The 20,317-nt window shown below is 44.6% G+C and overlaps 1 protein-coding gene across 3 annotated transcripts in view; it reads right to left on the bottom strand.

Annotated features, from left to right (window-relative positions):
* Positions 1 to 20,317, bottom strand: part of KDSR (3-ketodihydrosphingosine reductase) — a 96,233-nt gene that overhangs the window by 21,569 nt on the left and 54,347 nt on the right. For all 3 annotated transcript variants that reach the window (XM_033935305.1, XM_033935303.1, XM_033935304.1), the window contains 3 exons: positions 17,317 to 17,412; positions 15,250 to 15,441; positions 4,015 to 4,098 (listed from right to left, as the gene is read on the bottom strand). In XM_033935305.1, coding sequence (XP_033791196.1) covers positions 4,015 to 4,098; positions 15,250 to 15,441; positions 17,317 to 17,412 — 372 coding nt within the window. The remainder of the gene's footprint in view (positions 1 to 4,014; positions 4,099 to 15,249; positions 15,442 to 17,316; positions 17,413 to 20,317) is intronic.

Genomic DNA, 20,317 nt, shown 5'->3' with positions numbered 1-20,317 from the left:
TTCCGAATCAGTTTTTTTTTTTTTAAATAGAGTCCTGACTTGATATGTATATATAAAAAAAAAAGTTACTGAAACTTTAATCAGCACTTCTCACCAACATGAATCTAAGTAAACTGGCTACAGTTCTTCACTGGAATACCCGAAGGTGTCACCATGATACCCAGAAAGCAGGAAAACAGCACAGATATCTGCAGAAAGAAGATTCAGAGAGAGACAAAGGGCCAATCGGTTTGCGACCCCTTAACGAGCAAATTTCCCTCCGGCCTGACTCACTTACCTCTCCTGCGATCCGCTTCGAATCTGTGCATGCAAATGAGGAGAAAGGCATGCAAATTGGACAGCGACGCGATTCACTACACAAAATTTCACAGCCGACAGAGCTGGCCGATCAACGGAAGAAGCGACTGCTGGGGAGCAGTCGGAAACGTCTTTCCAACTCTCCTGTCTTATTGAAGCCTTGCTCTCTGCCCTGTCAGCCCCGATCTCCTGCAGCCCCGAACACCTCCTGCAGCCCTGATCTGCCTGTCCTGGCTCTCGCGGTCCTACACCCCTGGGCTTGCCTGCCTGACATGTCCTTGCTGCAGTGCAGCTCCGCTTTAAACCCACGGGCTCGCACTGAAGGGAAGAGAGTCGGGCCCTGAACATGCCTGCCTGCCCCAAACACGTCTGCCCCAACTGCTTGTGCAAGCCCGTGGGTTGCTGCAAAAGTTTAAAGTTTAAAAAAAAAAGAAAAAGTCACGGCTAGGACGGGTCTGCGCATGCGCGAGCCATGCAGACAGATGGGGGTGTTCCTCTGATTGCCCTCATCTGCATGTTTGCGTTTGCTGAATTTGTCGGACATGCCCGAATTTGGCAGGTTAGTGAATCCAGCCCAAAGAGAGCCTAGCCAAATTAAAAAGGGCACTTGCTGGATATATAAAAAAACAAAACAAAAAAACCCCTCCAGTGAAATATGTGGGGTAGCTTAGTGACGGTGCTATACATTGCCATATAAAGAACACAAGTTTAGTTCCGGGCTCAGATCTTCTGCTCTCAGATTGAAGCTGGGGATGTTGAAGAGGTAATGTTCATAGCTCCCCATAGGAAGGTAGCCTGTCGTTCTGTATGATGAGAGTACTTTAGTGGCAAGTACCATGTTCTTGAGGGAGCTGCTGTCAGTAGTCACTGAACATAGATCATCGCTGCAATGGGTGGTGGGGGGGGGGCTAGAAGAGGATAGGGTTATAAAACAGAAGGAAGACTCTTCATTAGCACAGTACCAGGCAGAGCTTTGGATTCTTGCCCAGAAATATAGAAACATAGAAATAGACGGCAGATAAGGGCCCACGGCCCATCTAGTCTGCCCACCTTAATGTCCCTCGCCTACCTTTGCCCTGTGAATAGATCCCATGTGCCGATCCCATTTGGCCTTAAAATCAGGCACGCTGCTGGCATCAATCACCTGTAGTGGAAGACTATTCCAGTGATCAACCACTCTTTCAGTGAAAAAGAATTTCCTGGTGTCACCTCGTAGTTTCCCGCCCCTGATTTTCAACGGATGCCCTCTTGTTGTCGTGGGACCCTTGAAAAAGAAGATATCTTCCTCCGCCTCGATGCGGCCCGTAAGATACTTGAACGTCTCGATCATGTCTCCCCTCTCTCTGCGCTCCTCGAGCGAGTATAGCTGTAATTTGTCAAGCCGTTTTTCGTATGGTAGATCCTTGAGTCCCGAGACCATCCGGGTGGCCATTCTTTGCACCGACTCCAGTCTCAGCACATCCTTGTGATAATGCGGCCTCCAGAATTGCACACAGTATTCCAGGTGGGGCCTCACCATGGATCTATACAATGGCATAATGACTTCCGCCTTACGACTGACGAAACCCCTTCGTATGCAGCCCATGATTTGTCTTGCTTTGGACGAAGCCTGCTCCACTTGATTGGCAGACTTCATGTCCTCACTGACGATTACCCCCAAGTCTCGTTCTGCTACCGTTTTTGCTAGGATCTCGCCATTAAGGGTATAAGACTTGCATGGATTCTGGCTGCCCAGGTGCATAACTTTGCATTTTTTTGGCATTGAAGTTGAGTTGCCATGTCCTAGACCATCGCTCCAGTAGGAGTAGGTCGTGCATCATGTTGTCGGGCACTGAATCTTCGTCTGTTGTGCATTTGCCCACTACATTACTCAGTTTGGTGTCATCGGCGAATAATGTTATTTTACCTCGAAGCCCTTCTGCCAAGTCTCTTATAAAGATGTTGAATAGGATTGGGCCCAAGACTGAGCCCTGTGGTACTCCACTAATCACCTCTAATAGCTAAGAAGAAGAAAAAAAAATTTAAATTGAATCAGGTTGGGCAGATTGGATGGACCATTCGGGTCTTTATCTACCGTCATCTACTATGTAGCTGTGACTAAAAATCCATGGCTTCAGAGCCCAAATGGTGGACAGTTTTGACTGAATTAGAGAAGACCGAAAACTGCTCAGTCCATTGAAAACTGAAAACACTAGAATTTTAAGAATTGATTCCCATGCAGGGTGCCTAAAGCTTCTCGCTATGACTGCCTGTTGTACCATCACCAGTGAATGAAGAAAGAAACAGCAGTGAATCATTTTTGATTGGACGGTCTAAAATTAAACCAATCTCTGGCCCATCTCAAGTTCTCCGATTGCTGTTGTGTTGGACAAAATATTGGTCCTATTAGCCCACACCATTACACTGTTTATGGGAAGAAGGGAACTGAAATGAGAACACAAGAGACTTGCTAGTACCAAAGGATAAGAATGGGAAAAGGCAGCATCTCTGTTCAATGCTTACAACTTTCTTTCATAATAATAATAACTTTATTTTTCTATACCGCCATAGTCAAGTGACTTCTAGGCGGTTCACATTGAAAGAAAACCGACTTATAAAGGTTTTGGGGGGGGGGTGGGTGTTACTAAGCACTCTATATCATAGCACTTTAGTAAGGGACGTGCCACATCTCTATGTCAGTTGTTCTAAAGAGCTGATGCAGAAAGCATGCTGTAGAACCATACGCTGAAAGCTCAGCATGCAGCTTCTACTGCTAAACTAACAGGGAAATATACTGAATTTCCCAGAAAATAAGACAGGGTCTTGTATTAATTTGTGCTCCAAAAAACACACTAGGGCTTATTTCAGGGAATGTATTTTTTTTCCATGTACAACAATCATCACTCCCTTCCTCTCTTCCACCCCAATTCTTCCTATTTCCTTTCTCTGCCCCCCATGTGCAGCATTTTTCCTCGTCTCTCACCCAGCAGCAGCTCTGAAGCCTCCAAAAATAGAGGTAGCACTCTTAACAGGCCTTCTCTCTGCAGCGTCTTTCTATCCCTCCCATCCCTCTGTGCAGTGGAACTCCACCGACCCTCCCATTGTGAGCCTGAAGCTTCCAAAACAGCAGTGGTGGCAGCAGCAGCTCTGAATGGGCTGCTTCGTGGCTTTCCCTCAGCCGTGTCACTGATGATATCATTGACGTGGCAGAGAGAAGGCCCTGGCAGGGAAGGCCGCGAAGCAGCCCATTCAGAGCTGCTGCTGCCGCCACTGCTGCTTTGGAGGCTTCAGAGTTGGAGGTATGTCAGGCTCATGGTGGGAGGGTCAGTGGGGTTCCACTGCACAGAGAAATGGGAGGTAGGGATAGAAAGACGCTGCAGAGGGAAGACCCATTCACAGTGCTGATGCTCTTTTTGGAGGCCTTGAAGCTGCTGCACAAGGAGATGGATGAGAGGTGAGGAAAGATGCTGGGGGAAACAAAGGAAAAGAAGAAGAATTGGGGTGGAGGAGGGGAAGGAAGAGATGACTGGCAAATCAGGCAGCACTAGTATCAGGGATGGAGTCAGGGAGAATCTGGAGGCTTCGGGGGTTGATCTTAACTAGAGCTTATATTAGGACCATCTTTAAAAATCATGCTAGGGCTTATTTTCGACTCCAACCCTGATACTAGTGCTGCTCGACTTGCCAAGAATGAATGAACAGAACATATAAAAATCCTCCTATAAATAAGAAATCTACCTTTGATTTATTTTCTTCTTGAAATCCAGGTGTATCAGTATCTGGCGGATATGCCACTGTTACATAGATGTTATATGGCTTTACCTGTAATTTGAATACATCTCATGAAGATAATTCTTCTTGCTTTTGTTATCTTTCTTATAAATAAATCATACACAAAAACATTCACAATAAATCTGCCCTGTGTCATTAAAACAACTTTATGAATAAAAATGTTTTTGAGCTCTTTGCACAAAACTAAATGGATAAACAAAGCAGAGAAGACCAGACCTCCAAACTGAAGCTTTTAATGTCACCAATAAGAAGTGGAATAACCACCAGTATGGAAAATATAGTTTATTAATAGAACAAAGCCCAATACGGCCACGAATCAGCAACTAACGCTTTATACTTATGTTTATATTGTTTTTTCATTATTTATATATTTATAAATACACTTTGTTATTCATAAGACTCCTGATACAGGCTTTGTAGCTGAAACATGGTCCGTGTATTTTTTGTTCAACTTCCTATTGGTGATGTTAAAAGCTTCAGTTTGAAGGTCTGGTCTTCTCTGAGCTCTTTGCCACATGGGTTGAGCACTTTTTCTGCAATAACAAATTAACATGGTGCTTTGGAAGTGCCTTTTACAAGTCATTAAAATGATAAAACGGAATATCTCAAACAGTTCTATAATGTACCTCTACTGCACCCTTGCCCTGTACTAAATTGTATGTCCTTAAATTGCATCATGTCTCCTTTTTAGACACAGTGTGACTCGTAAGTTTCAGATTAGAAAGTACAGGCTGAAGGAATCCCTGTAGTCTGACAAACTCCTCTCCCCTCATTACTTTGTTAAATATGATTATTCTGAATAATTCAAAAACTAAACTTGACAGTTTTTTTCACTTTCTAAAATTCACTACAACATTTTCTGGGCACACCATATTCTTAAATTTGACATTCTTTAGAATCAAAACAAAATATTTAGTCCCCCCCCCCTCCCCCGATATAATCATAACTGCACTAACCTACTTGGAAGTATGTCAACTCTTTTATAAAGCTCTTCATTCTCTTAGGTATATCACTAGTCGCTAATGTTATCTAAAACCACCTTCCTGGCATCAACCATTCAATCATGAAAAGTACAATTCTAACTACTTTCCCACTGTGACAGCATTGCTGTAAGAAAGTTACAAATTCTTCTACAAATCCAACATTCCCTTTGACTCCACTGTAACATTTACAAATGGTAAAATATTTTCATGTGCAAAAATAAATGTGTACATGCACCCATACATATACATATTTATATGTGTTATATGAATAAAATTCAGTAAGTTTTTCCCCAGCATTGAGGCCTCCCCTCTCCCTCCGCCACCATCTCTCCCTTCTTCCTCTCTGCATCAGTCCTAGGTGTTTTGCTCTGGCTTCTGTCTCTCTTTAATCTCCCTCTCTCCCCCATTCCTCCTTCTTATGGTCTTTAGCTATACTGACCAACTAATTACAATTCACACAGGCAGTCTTCTGTTAGCACTACGGCCTTCTGTTTCCACATTAGACCAAAGGTCCTGAAGGTATGAATCGTTGATAGTTAAGCAATACAGCTAGAGACCCATTGATCTGGTTTTACGCCCAGCCAAAAAGCACAGTTACTTACCGTAACAGGTGTTATCCAGGGACAGCAGGCAGATATTCTTGACTGATGGGTGACGGCACTGACGGAGCCCCGGTACGGACAATTTTAGAGTGATTGCACTCTAAGAACTTGGAAAGTTCTAGTAGGCCGCACCGCGCACGCGCGAGTGCCTTCCCGCCCGACAGAGGCGCGCGGTCCCCAGTTAGGATAAGCCAGCTAAGAAGCCAACCCGGGGAGGTGGGTGGGACGCAAGAATATCTGCCTGCTGTCCCTGGATAACACCTGTTACGGTAAGTAACTGTGCTTTATCCCAGGACAAGCAGGCAGCATATTCTTGACTGATGGGTGACCTCCAAGCTAACAAAAAGAGGGATGGAGGGAAGGTTGGCCATTAGGAAAACAAATTTTGCAAAACAGATTGGCCGAAGTGTCCATCCCGTATGGAGAATGCATCCAGACAATAATGAGATGTAAAAGTATGAACTGAGGACCAAGTGGCAGCCTTGCAGATTTCCTCAATAGGAGTGGAACGGAGGAAAGCTACAGATGCTGCCATAGCTCGGACTCTATGGGCCGTGACAGAACCTTCCAGTGTCAGTCCGGTCTGAGCATAACAGAATGAAATGCACGCTGCCAGCCAATTAGACAACGTACGTTTAGAAACAGGACGTCCCAATTTGTTCGGATCAAAGGACAGAAAGAGTTGGGGAGCTGATCTGTGGGGTTTCGTACGCTCTAAATAGTAAGCTAGAGCCCTCTTACAGTCCAAAGTATGCAGAGCCTGTTCTCCAGAATGAGAGTGAGGTTTCAGAAAGAAGACAGGCAGAACAATGGATTGGTTGAGATGGAACTCAGAGACAACTTTAGGGAGAAACTTTGGATGTGTACGTAGAACTACCTTATCATGATGAAAGACTGTGAAAGGTGGATCAGAAACTAGTGCATGGAGCTCACTGACCCTCCTGGCAGAGGTGAGCGCAATAAGGAAAAGTACCTTCCAAGTGAGAAACTTGAAAGTGGCAGTAGCCAAAGGTTCAAATGGAGGCTTCATTAAAGCGGAGAGAACCACATTAAGATCCCAGATCACAGGAGGTGCTTTAAGAGGTGGTTTTACATTGAAAAGACCTCGCATGAATCTGGTGACCAGGGGATGAGCTGAAAGGAGTTTTCCATGGACTGGCTCATGAAAAGCAGCAATAGCACTGAGATGGACTCTGAGAGTCAGACAGAGAAAGTAGATAATCCAACAATGTCTCCACTGCAAGGGACGTGGGATTATGATGATGAAGAAGACACCAAGAAGAAAACCGTGTCCACTTCTGATGATAACATTGCAGAGTAGCTGGTTTCCTGGAAGCATCCAGAATAGAACGAACGGGCTGAGACAGAAGAGAATCATATGAAGTCAGCCCGAGAGATACCAAGCTGTCAGGTGTAGAGACTGGAGGTTGGGATGTAGAAGGGTCTCTTGATGCTGCATAAGCAGAGAAGGAAATAGTGGAAGCAGAAAGGGTTCTCTGGAACTGAGTTGAAGTAGAAGGGAGAACCAATGTTGTCTGGGCCACCGTGGAGCAATCAGAATCATGGTGGCTCGTTCCCTCTTGAGCTTGAACAAGGTTCGTAACATGAGCGGCAGAGGAGGGAAAGCATACAGGAACAGATTGGACCAATCCAGAAGAAAAGCGTCCGCTGCCAGACGGTGAGGAGAGTAGAGTCTGGAGCAGAATAGGGGCAGCTGGTGATTGTGAGGAGCTGCAAAGAGGTCTATCTGAGGAGTGCCCCACTGAGCGAAGATGGACTGTAGAGTTACAGGATCGAGTGTCCACTCGTGAGATTGGAGAATTCTGCTGAGCTTGTCCGCTAAGGAATTCTGTTCTCCCTGAATGTAGATAGCTTTCAGGAATAGTTGGTGATCTGTGGCCCAAGCCCAAATCTTCTGGGCTTCCTGGCACAAGAGGCGAGAGCCTGTCCCACCCTGCTTGTTGATGTAGTACATCGCAACTTGATTGTCTGTGCACAGCAGGAGGACCTGAGGAAAGAGAAGATGTTGGAAGGCTTTGAGGGCATAAAACATCGCTCTGAGTTCCAGGAAATTGATGTGATGTTTCATTTCCTGGGCTGTCCAAAGCCCTTGAGTTTGGAATTCGTTCAAATGAGCTCCCCAGGCATAAGGGGAGGCGTCGGTGGTAATGACAAGTTGATGAGGAGGTAGATGAAACAGAAGACCTCTGGAGAGATTTGAGGATATCAACCACCATTGTAGAGACTGACGAAGAGATGATGTCACAGATATGTGTCGTGAGCAAGGATCCATCGCTTGGGACCACAGGGTAGCAAGGGTCCATTGAGGAGTGCGCAGGTGAAGACGTGCGAGGGGTGTGACATGAACTGTGGAGGCCATGTGACCCAAGAGTATCATCATTTGCTTGGCAGAGATGGAACGTTGTGGAAGCACCTGCTGACATAGAGATTGAAGAGTTTGAAGATGGTTGGATGGCAGGAATGCTCTCATGAGGACTGTGTCCAGTACCGCTCCAATGAATTGAAGTCTCTGAGTGGGGATGAGATAAGATTTGGGTAGATTGATCTCGAACTCCAGAAGTTGTAGAAACAGGATGGTTTGGTTGGTGGCCAGGAGCACTATTTGAGATGAATTGGCCTTGATTAACCAATCGTCCAGATAAGGAAAGACTTGAAGGTGGTGAGAGCGTAGAAAGGCAGCCACCACAATGAGACATTTGGTGAACACCCTTGGAGAGGAGGCAAGACCGAATGGTAGCACCTTGTATTGATAATGACAGCGATTGATCATGAAGCGGAGATACTGTCTGGAGGTCAGATTGACCGGTATGTGAGTGTATGCTTCTTTGAGATCGAGGGAGCATAGCCAGTCGTCTAGATTGAGAAGAGGGTAAAGAGTGGCCAGAGAAAGCATCTTGAATTTTTCCTTGACTAAACATTTGTTGAGATCGCGAAGATCTAGGATTGGTCTGAGATCTCCTGTTTTTTTGGGAACTAGAAAGTAACGGGAGTAGAATCCCTGTCCCTGCTGATCTAGAGGAACTTCCTCTATAGCGTTTAGGAGGAGGGATTGAACCTCCTGAATAAGGAGGGCAGACTGAGGAGTGTTCAAAGCAGACTCTTTTGGCAGGTTTTGAGCTGGAAGGGTCTGAAAGTTGAGAGAGTAGCCGTGGTGGATGATGTTGAGGACCCATTGGTCCGAAGTGATAACCTCCCACCGGCTGAGGAAAAGAGAGAGACGACCACCTATAGGTTGAGGTAGGTGGGTAGAAATTGGAACACTGGCTATGTTTTGGAGAATGCAGTCAAAAGGGCTATGTCTATTTTTGTTGTGGAGGTGGCTTCACAGGTTGCTGCTGCTGTGGCCTGGGAGGCTGACGTTGCTGTTGACGTTGACGCCTGGGTTGCTGGGGAGCTGCTGGCAATGGGCGAGCTGCATAGCGTCGTTGATAAGCCGATTGCTGTCTGAAAGGCCGAGTCTGAGGAGGCTTTTTCTTAGTCTTGAGCAGGGTATCCCAACGTGTTTCGTGGGCAGAGAGCTTTTGAGTGGTCGAGTCCATGGATTCCCCAAAGAGCTCATCCCCCAGGCATGGGGCATTGGCTAACCGATCTTGATGATTAACATCGAGCTCGGATACTTGAAGCCAGGCAAGGCGACGCATGGCCACAGACATCGCAGTTGCTCTGGAGGTAAGTTCGAAAGTGTCATAAATTGACCGAACCATGAACTTACGTAGTTGAAACAGAGAAGACGAGCAGTGATGAAAAGCTTGCTGTTTGCGCTGAGGAAGGTACTTTTCAAATGAAGCCATGGTGGTAAGAAGATGCTTAAGATAAAACGAAAAATGAAAAGCATAGTTACCAGATCTGTTAGCCAACATTGCATTTTGGTAGAGCCTCTTACCAAATTTATCCATGGCTTTGCCCTCTCTGCCAGGAGGTACAGAAGCATAGATACTAGCCCCTGTGGACTTTTTAAGAGTAGATTCCACAAGCAGAGATTCATGCGGAAGCTGGGGCTTATCGAAACCAGGAATAGGAATTACTTTATACAATGAATCTAACTTACGGGGAGCTCCTGGAATCGTTAAGGGAGTTTCCAGATTCTTGTAGAAAGTTTCCCTCAAGATGTCATGAAGAGGGAGTTTCAAAAATTCCTTTGGAGGCTGATCAAAGTCAAGGGCATCTAAAAAGGCTTTAGACTTTTTAGATTCAGCTTCCAAAGGAATGGATAGAGAGTCACACATGTCTTTCAAAAAAGAAGTGAAAGATGTGGATTCATGTTGAGAGGATGGGTCAGGCACAGCAGGCTCATCCTCATCTGAGGAACATTCACCCTCAGACAGAAAGGGCTCTTCAGAGTCACCCCACAGATCAGGGTCCCTGATATGGGAAATACGGTCTCGGGACTCTGGGGTGGATGGTTCCAAGTGCCGGGATTTGCGCGCCATTGAAAAACGCGTCTTCTTAGCTCCGCGGAAACTAAGAAACTGGGGACCGCGCACCTCTGTCGGGCGGGAAGGCACTCGCGCGTGCGCGGTGCGGCCTACTAGAACTTTCCAAGTTCTTAGAGTGCAATCACTCTAAAATTGTCCGTACCGGGGCTCCGTCGGTGCTGTCACCCATCAGTCAAGAATATGCTGCATGCTTGTCCTGGGATAATATCTTTTTTTCTCTCCAAGATTTTATTGAAGAAATGCAAAAATATACACAATAAACAATACAACCAATATCCCATAGAATCACGCCCTCACACCCAGCCACAAGTCATACTGGGATTCTTCAGTATGAGACGAAATAGTCCAAGTCAAAACAGAACCCACCCACAGCCTCCCACCCCATATGTGTGCGGAGAACAAAATATGAAACTCAAGAGCAGCTGGGTGAGACCACTAGGAAACTGATGACCACTTTATGTAGGGATCCCAAACCTTCAAAAACAGAGAGAGGCGATGGTGCATTAGAGCTGTCAATTTAGACATATGAAAAGTAAAAGCTAATTTCCCCAATAAATGCTGCCTAGTGGGTGGGTGGACCTGCTTCCACTGCACAGCCAGCAATAGTCTACTAGCTGTGAACATATGAAAAGCCAAGGTCTGACAGGAGCGTGGCAACGCCCCATGTGGCATATGCAATAAAGCACTGCCCATAGACTTACAAATGGGCCTGTGAAAAATTTCAGAAAGAATATCAAACACCATAGACCAATAGGGGCCAGCCAAAATATCTTTAGCAGGCGAGGTTGTTGAGGTTCGCCAGCAATGTAAGTATTTGGTAGTTGTGTTCGATTCATTTTTGTCATTTAAGGCTCATATTAAGGTAGTGATTACTGGTGTGCTTTTCAATCACGTTATTGATCACGCCACTGCTTGATTATTGCAACTCCATTTATTTAGGGTTGCCCAAATGTGTTTTGTGTGCTTTGCAGATGGCACAGAATGCTGCAGCCCGTCGCATTGCTCATGTTTCTAAATTTGATCATATCACCCCTGTATTACGTGCACGTCATTGGCTGCCCATTGGAATGCAAGTGGAATTTTAAGTTCTGTGTCTGATGTTTAAGGTGCTTCAAAGTAACTTTCCACCAGGTGTTCGTTCACTCTTCCGATGGCACTCTCCGGCACATGAGTTACAATCTGCTGATAGCTTGAGATTGGAAATTCCATCTTTAGCAACTGTGAAACTTACTGGCAATTGCAAATCCGGTTTTGTGGAATGCCTTATCGGTTCAGTGCGTGAATTGACCATGCTTTGTCAATTTAGAAAAGAAGTGAAAACTGTTATTTTAACACACTTTTGGTACCAACTGTATATATGAAACTGCTTTTTGAATTAGTGATTGTATTAGCATTGAACTGTCTTGAAGATATATTTTGTAATTGTGCAATGATGCTTAGATATTTTAGGAGGTTTTTATGATATTGTTGATATGTTTTTGTTATTTGTTAGTTGTTTATTTTGTATGTTTATTGTTCCTCGCCTAGATTTGAAGAAAGGCGGGTTATAAATATTTTTAAATAAATAGCAAGGATGATTGTGGGATTGAAGAGGGAGGGAGAAAAGGGAAGGGGAGATGCAGAACTCATGTGGAGGGGAGGAAGGGACAAAAATTGGAAAAAGCACAAACAACATCAAAGCAAGTGCCATAAGGCAGTAAGAGGGGCCAAAAGAGACTGAGGAAAAAAATAGCTAAGGAGGCAAAAAATTTTAAGCTGTTTTTCGATATATTAAGGGGAAACGACCCACAAAGGAAGCAGTGGGGCCGTTGGATGAACATGGAATAAAGGGAGTACTGAAGGAGGACAAAGCCACGGCCGACAAACTAAACATTTTTTTGCGTCTGTATTTACCAAAGAGGATATATCCAATATACCAGAAGCCGACAGGCTATACACAGGAAATGAAGACAGGAAACTGACAGGATTGATGGTCAGTCTAGAAAAGTTTTGCAGGCAGATTGATAGGCTTAAAAATGATAAATCACTGGGAGTGGATAGCATCCACCAAGGGTAATCAAGGACTGAAAGGGGTTATAGCTGAACGGCTTCAACTAATAGCCAATCTGTCAATCAAATCAAGAAGGATTCCGGAAGACTGGAAAGTGGCGAATGTTACGCCGATCTTCAAGAAAGGTTCAAGGGGAGATCCGGGAAACTACAGACCAGTGAGTCTGACTTCGGTACCGAGAAAGGTGGTAGAGGCTCTGATAAAGGATCACAAAATTGATCACCTTGATGGACACAATCTGATGATGACCAGCCAGCACGGCTTCAGCAAAGGAAGATCTTGCTTGACAAACTTACTGCACTTCTTCGAGGGAGTAAACAGGCAGATAGACAAGGGTGACCCAGTCGACATTGTACCATATTTTTCGCTTCATAAGATGGACTTTTTTTCCACCCAAAATTGGGTGGAAATTTCAGTGTGCCTTATGAAGCGAAAGTAACTTTTTTAAAACACCCCCCCCACCAACCCCGGTGTACCTTTTTAAAATGACCCACTCGTTAGGGGTACGCAGGCTGCCTGCTGCTGCTCCCCGTCGCTGCTGCGCCGCAACTTAAAGAAGGGAAGGGCCTGCGTGCAGCGATTGCACATCTCCAGCTCACAAGCCTTCTCCTGACATCAGAACTGATGTCAGTTCTGACATCGGGCGAAGGCTTGTGGGATGGCAATGTGCAATCGCTGCAAGCTGGCCCTTCCCTTCTTTGAGTTGCGGTGCAGCGGCGGCAGACCGGGGCCAGAGGAGGAGGAATCAGCGGAGGGTAGTCGCGTTTCAACGCACAAGGAGGGAGGAAGGCAGTTTCCGGTGCAGCAGGGAGGACAAAGGACAAAGCTGGAAGGCAGTGAGGGCAAGGAGGCACGAACTCGGGACATGGAAGGGAAGGAGAACGAAGGACAAAGGCTAGAAGGCAGTGAGGGGGCACAAACTCGGGACATGGGAGGGAGGTAAGTCAAAGAACAAAGGCTGGAAAGCAGTGAGTAGGAGGGGGCACAAACTTGGGACATGGGAGGGAGGGAATAGAAAGGGACAATTCTTGGGCTTGAGTGAAGGAAGAAAGGAAGAAAGAAAGGAAGGAAGGAGACTCATGAAATCACCAGACAACAAAAGTAGGAAAAATTATATTATTTTCAATTTAGTGATCAAAATGTGTCGGTTTTGATAATTTATATCTGCTGTGTGTATTGTGTGTATATGAAAAATGAAATGAACAGCCTCGCAGTGATGGGGAGACAGGGTGCAGAGCCTGGTATATATTAGTACACAATTTGGCTCAGAATGTTTTTTTTCTGGTTTTCCTACTCTAAATCTAGGGTGCGTCTTATGGAGTGAAAAATACGGTATATCTGGATTTTCAGAAGGTGTTTGATAAGGTCAAGCAAGAACAACTACTTAAAAAATTGCGAGCCATGGAATCGAGGGCGATATACTCAAGTGGATTAAAAACTGGTTGGCAGATAGAAAACAGAGAGTGGGGGGTAAATGGACAATACTCAGACTGGAAAAGCGTCACGAGTGGAGTGCCACAGGGTTTAGTGCTCGGGTCCGTGCTCTTCAACATATTTATAAACGACCTGGAAATTGGTACGACGAGTGAGGTATTTAAATTTGCGGATGATACAAAGTTATTCAGAGTAGTGAGGACAAAGAAGGATTGCAAAGACATACAATGAGACAAACACGCTCGAGGAATGGGCTGCAAAATGGCAAATGAGGTTCAATGTGGATAAATGCAAGGTGATGCATGTCGGTAACAAAAATCATATGCACGAATATAGGATGTCCGGTGTGGTACTCGGAGAGACCCCCCAGGAAAGAGACTTGGGAGTACTTGTAGACAAGTCAACGAAGCTGTCCGCGTAATGCGCAGCGGCGACGAAAAGTGCAAACAGAATGCTAGGAATGATTAAGAAGGGGATCACAAACAGATCGGAGAAGGTTATCATGCTGCTGTACCGGGCCATGGTGCGCCCCCACCTGAAATACTGCATCCAACACTGGTCGCTGTACATGAAAAAGGACATAGTACTACTCAAAAGGGTCCAGGGAAGAGCGACAAAAATGGTTAAGGGACTGGAGGAGTTGCCATACAATGAGAGGCTAGAGAAGCTGGGCCTCTTCTCCCTTGAAAAGAGGAGACAGAGGGGACATGATCAAAACATTCAAGATAATGAAGGGAATAGACTTATTAGAGAAAGAGAGATTATTCACCCTCTCCAAGGTGGAGAGAACGAGAGGGCACTCTCTAAAGTTAAAAGGAGATAGATTCCGTACAAATGTAAGGAAGTTCTTCTTCACCCAGAGTGGTAGAAATCTGGAACACTTTTCCAGAGGCTGTTATAGAGGAAAGCATGCTCCAGGTATTCAAGACACGGTTAGACAAGTTCCTGCTGAACCAGAACGTATGCAGGTAAGGTTAGACTCAAATAGGGCACTGGTCTTTGACCTAAGGGACGCCATGTAAGTGGACTGCTGGGCATGATGGACCACTGGTCTGACCCAGCAGCGGCAATTCTTATGTTCTTATTAAAGAGAGACAGAAACCAGAACTGGAGAGAAAATCAAATCAAAAGAAAACCAAACAAACAGAATATAGCATACTCAAACACTGTGTGTGTGTCCAGGATGTAACAATGTATAATGTGCATGTTATATGCATGAAAATATGGTACAGCTCTCCCTCTGGATTTGTGGCTTCCCTACTCGCGAATTCCATTATTCGCAATTTTTTTCTTCTTTTTGCAGGCTGCTCGAACCTCCCCGGACCTTACCTGGTGGTCTAGTGGCAACGCGGGGCAGGATCGCTCATCCTACGCTCCTGCCCCGTGCAGAGCCATCATCAAAATGGCTGCTGTGAGTTCTCATTGTAGTCGAGACTGCAAAGGGAACTCACGGCAGCCATTTTGATGACAGCTTTCCACGGGGCAGGAGTATAGGAAGGAAATAAGTCTAGGATTTAGGTGGACAGCAAATATCTAAAATAAATAAAATGTTTTCTGGCATAAATACGCTGCAATCTTACCATATCTAATGCAAATCTTGGATGGTTGGAAAAGTGTGCTACTCAGTTACTTGCGATAGGTGTTGGAGAACGTACCTCCATCTGTAGAGCTTCAGCCAGTCCCCGAACAGCGAACTTTGTTGGAGAATAAGCTGTGTAGCCAAACAATCCCACTTGTCCAGCCTGTGAGGAGACGAACACAATCCTCCCCATCCTCCGTTCCTTCATGGTGTGAATCACCGCTCGGCTAGGGTACACACTACCTAGGTAATTGACCTCCATCAACTTCTGTAGAAGTGCATAGACACAGGAAGTAACACAATACAATGATATTACACAAACAGATGATGTTGGAAGAAGAGATGTGCTTTGTCCAGTGGGCCTACCCTCAAAGAACTTATGTGACTTGTGATCTTCACCTACAACTCAACAGATCTCCTTGAGTCTGCCTCAAAGATGCATGGTTCCATCTCCTAAAACCACAGCCCCACCCCCCCACCCCCACACACCCCTCCCAGTTCTCTCAAGCAGATTTTTCAGGATTCTCCAGCATGCATTTATCAGTTCTATGGCAATTATGTTGAACATTCAGACCTTTGATGATCAAGTTAGTGGAAAGGGAAAAGTTCATTAGAAGAATCTACCTGATATTCTGTGGAGAATATTTTAAAAATGTATACAGTATAAAACATAACAATAAAAAGTATATTTGTATTGCTTTCTATATCCAGGTCTTCTTAAACCTCATAAAAATGCTGCTACAAGTACAAATACCAGTAAGTGAACCTTCAATAGTCTTAAATCCAAACCCTGTCAGCACACACCCTCAACTGGCCCAGCAGGGAATTCCACAATTTAACCCCTGCATAACAAAAGGCAGCTGCTCTAGTTTCTATATACCCTGGGCTAACATTATTTTTCAAAAGTGAGACATTTTCTGATCTCGATGACCAAAAAGATGGTAAACAGCCACCACCTTCTTAAAATACATTGTAAAGGTATGATTCAATATCTGGTGTAAGACTGTCAACCACTTTATATTGTACACTGAACACCACAGGCAACCAATGTTACTGTCACAACAAAAGGTGTAGTATTCGCGTACCTAGATGCGCCCATCATGAGGCATGCAGCTGCATTTTGCACCACCTGTAATGCCTAACATCTTGTTTTAGCTACTCCAAGATATGTGTTACAGTAATCCAATCTAGATAACACAATTCCCTGTATTACCTACATTGTATTTATATAGAAGTTACAATAACTTGATATGATTGTTTTAGGTCTTTCCTATCTTTAATGAATTTCTTTCCTTTTATAATTATTAATGTATATACTCTAATATAAACTAACCCAAATATAAACAGAGGTAACCTTTCCCTCCCTCCAAGGGGGTGGGGGTTATATTCAAATGCCCTGATACTTCACCTTCCTCTCTCCATGCAGTTTCTGTAGCCCTCCCCTCCCTACCTCTACATATGCAGTTTCTCCGGCCCTCTCTCCATGCAGTTTCTCCATCCTCCCTCCCTCTGGGCAGAAGCATAGGAAGATCACTCCTGCCATGGTTCACTGTTGGACCACCAGGGATTTAAGGCACAATTTGGGGGAGGCGGGAGGGAGGCGAGAATTGTTAGAATTAGCCTGTACAGGAGGCGGGAGGGATCCCTCCTGTCCCAGCCCACCGCTGGACCACTAGGTCTTATGGCAGGTCCAGAGCAGAGCCTGGAAGGACAGGGAGGGAGAAGGAGCAGGGAAGTGAGCTGGCCTGATTGGCCTGAAACCTAAAGAGCCATTGGCCTTAGGTATCAAGTCAATTGGATTCTTAGGCCACTCCCAGTGTATCCTATGATACACCAGGAAGGAGGCCTAAAGCCCTGATTGGCCCAGATATCTGGGCCAATTAGGGCCTTATGCCCCTTCACTGTGCATCAAGATGCACCAGGAAGGGGAAGGGCTGCCATTTTGGAAGAGGTGGGCCTGCTGGCAGGCGGGACTGGCTGGGCATCCCACTTGCCAACTCCACAGCCCTGCAATCTATCAGGTTAGCAACTTTATACAGTACACATTACCAGGAGCTGCTGCTGCTTTATATTCAATATCAACTTTATGTGCTGCTTGTTCACCTTTCTTAATTTCTTCTATGAATAGAAAATTTATACTTACTCCAAAACAATCAATGTCAACATCTTCAAATTTTCCTGAAACCGCAAACCCAGCACAGTTTACAAGCATGTCCACTGGACCTAGCTTCTCTTGGGCCTGGAAGGGGAATATCATAATTTGGTAACATTTTACAAATCATTTTTTATTTGCTTAATCCAAATGCTGAGCTAGAAGTAGGAGAGCACCTTTCAAATCTTGAAATGCCCAGTAAAAGAATCTATTACCCATTAGAAGTTACTCCTATAATACAAATTTTGACTTACCTGTAGCAATTCTTTTCACTCTGGACCCATAGATATTAAATTATTCTTTCTATCTCTTTACATAGGCAGAGACTATCCCCCTTTTACTAAACCGTGTTAGAGGTTTCTCCTGCAGCCCAGAGTGCTAAATGCTCCGACGCTCATAGAATTCACATTTATTTATTTAAAAACTAGTGTTTAAGCCTGTTACATTAACGAGTGCTAGAATAGATTAGTCTGATCCAGTATGGTTATTCTTATGTCTTACCCCCATATTCAGGCTCCCATTTCCCCTTTTACCGTCCCTATTTCTACCTTTTTTTCACTAACTTAAAAATCTGTCCCCCTTCTCTGTCCTTCACCTCTATAGAACTCCCTCTCCATTCCCCCTTTCCCCATCAACCTTTGCTTCCACATCTTCACTTATTCTTCCAGCTCCTATCTTCAGTCCCCAGCTTCAGTCCCAGCCCTTTTCTTTCAGTCCCAGCCCTTTTGTAGCCCTTCTCCAACTTCCCCCTTTTTTCTTCCCCAACTCCCTCCTCACACATTCCTTTTATAGCCCCTAACCCCCTTCTCATAGCTGTTCTTCCAGCCCTCAGTTCTAGCTCCAGTCTCCTTATCACACCCGCCTTCCTTTTCAGCCCCCAAATCCAGACCCAGACCCCTTCTCTCACAACTCACCTTTTGCAGTCCCAAGCTCCAATCCTCTTCTCCGAACTGTCTTCTTTTAACAGCCTCCTATATCAGGTCTCTTTTCCCAAGAACCCCCATTTAAAGTCTCTTTCCCTCACATGTCCCCTTTATTCAGTTCTAGCTCCAAACCCCTTTTTAGCCCCCCCCCCCAGCTCCCTTCTCCCTTTCAGTCACTAGCCCCAGCCCCCTTTTCTCACATGTCCCTTTTGCAGCCTCCTTCTCCCTTTTTTCCCTTTCAGCCTCCAGCCCTAGTCCCCTTTCGCAGTCTCCTTCTCACACATATCCCCTTTTCTGCCCCAGCCCCCTTCTCTTACACATCCCCATCATCATCTCCCAGCTCCTTTCTCTAACATGTTCCCTTTTTACAATACCGACCCCCAGCTCCAGCCCCCTTCTCCCACCTACCCTTTATTTCAGCCCCTAGTTCCCTTCTATTTTCTCCTTTTGCCTCTGAAGTGTGGCTTGGACTTTGGTCCAATGAAATCAGTTCCCATTCGCTCTGGAATACCGACAGCATATCGTGCACTGAAATGCTTCCCTGCTCAGCGGTTCTATTGTACTGCGCATGCGTTTTAATGTGGCACGGAACCACGAAGGCCCAGAGTTTCAATCGTAGTACACATGCGCTAACTAAGGTATTATTATAATAGATTTATATACCATATACAACTATGCGGTTTCCATATCACATACATAAAATATTGTTTCCCTACCATTATCACATGTAACAGACATGTCTAAACATCGTTAATCATCCCTGTTATAAACAGGGATAGAGCACAAATTCAATCAATTCAGAAATATAAGAAAGCTTTAAATCATACACTGCTGTCAAAAAAATTCTAAAAGGTGATCATCAACTGAAATATGACTTACCTGTAGCATTTGACGCTCCATGCCGCAGTAGAAACCTCTAATGTGGCTTACTAAAAAAAGAGGATCTAAAATTTATAAAACCTCCCTCCCATTCAAAGGAGAATATCCACAGCAGTTTTAAAAACAAACATTTATATAACAAATAAATAAATAAAAAAAATCACTTATCGATGTTGGTGAAATTTTAGCATTTCTGTATGGTTACATTTATTCTAAATGTCTTCCCCTCTTATCCAGGCTCTGTGTATTAGTACAGTAGCTAACAAAGGTTTTTGAAATTTGGCTTGAAATTAGCTGACTGTTGATGGTCCAAGCATAAAGTTCAGGGAAGGACTCAGCTAGCTGCCTGCCTCCCAAATATCCCACAAGTCCACAAAAAGAAAATGTGGCTCTAGCTGGTCCATACCCCATCCCCTTCCAATCCAATCGTGGATCACGATATGTTGCTTCCTCCCCAGTCTCAGAACCTACTACAAAACCATGAAAAATAAACTGATCATTGTCAAGGTAAGACAATCCAAGCTGGTATAAATAATGAAAAGAACACAACTGAAAGAGTGAGATACTGAGGCTTAGACTATGTTCTCCCCATCTGCCTGGATTTGTAGGTGCTTACCAAAGCATTGTCTTCATAAATGGGAAAAGGTGCATCTTAAATTACCTGTTTCCTCAAAGGCTACATTGATCAACACCCACCAAATTGTTCCTGTAATCCTTTTGTACCTCAATGGAGTAAATTCAAGCTATGGACTCGCACCCTTTTCTAAAGAAAAAGTAGACCTGCATCTGGATAATGTGCTTTTGCAAACTCAAACTAGCTTTAAGCTTAAAGTCAATTTTTAACCATCTATAGTAGGGGGCCTCAAACTTTTCACACAAAAGGCCAAATAGGGAATTTCAAATTACCAAGAGGGCCAGATGGAGGGAAAGGTAGCCCCTCGGGAGGAGTCTGTTGAGTGGGAGAATTGGAACTGTATCTAGCCCTGACAATGATTTCAAAATTCTAGGAAAGAAATACGTTGGAAATCCCCTGCTTTCCCAGTATCTACCTCTGGGGGAATGGGAAATATGCATGTATAGAATTGGCTTGCATCACAATGACCATCTTTCCTAAATGATTCTGTGTTTTACAGATTTTATGCATAAGTTTATTACAGAAAGATCTGAAGAAACTGTGCGTACTGATAGGA

This window comes from Geotrypetes seraphini, chromosome 2 (genome assembly GCF_902459505.1).
Source record: "Geotrypetes seraphini chromosome 2, aGeoSer1.1, whole genome shotgun sequence".
Classification (NCBI taxonomy): domain Eukaryota; kingdom Metazoa; phylum Chordata; class Amphibia; order Gymnophiona; family Dermophiidae; genus Geotrypetes; species Geotrypetes seraphini.
Note: the sequence above shows the minus strand (reverse complement) of the source record. Positions and strands in the feature narration are given on the sequence as shown.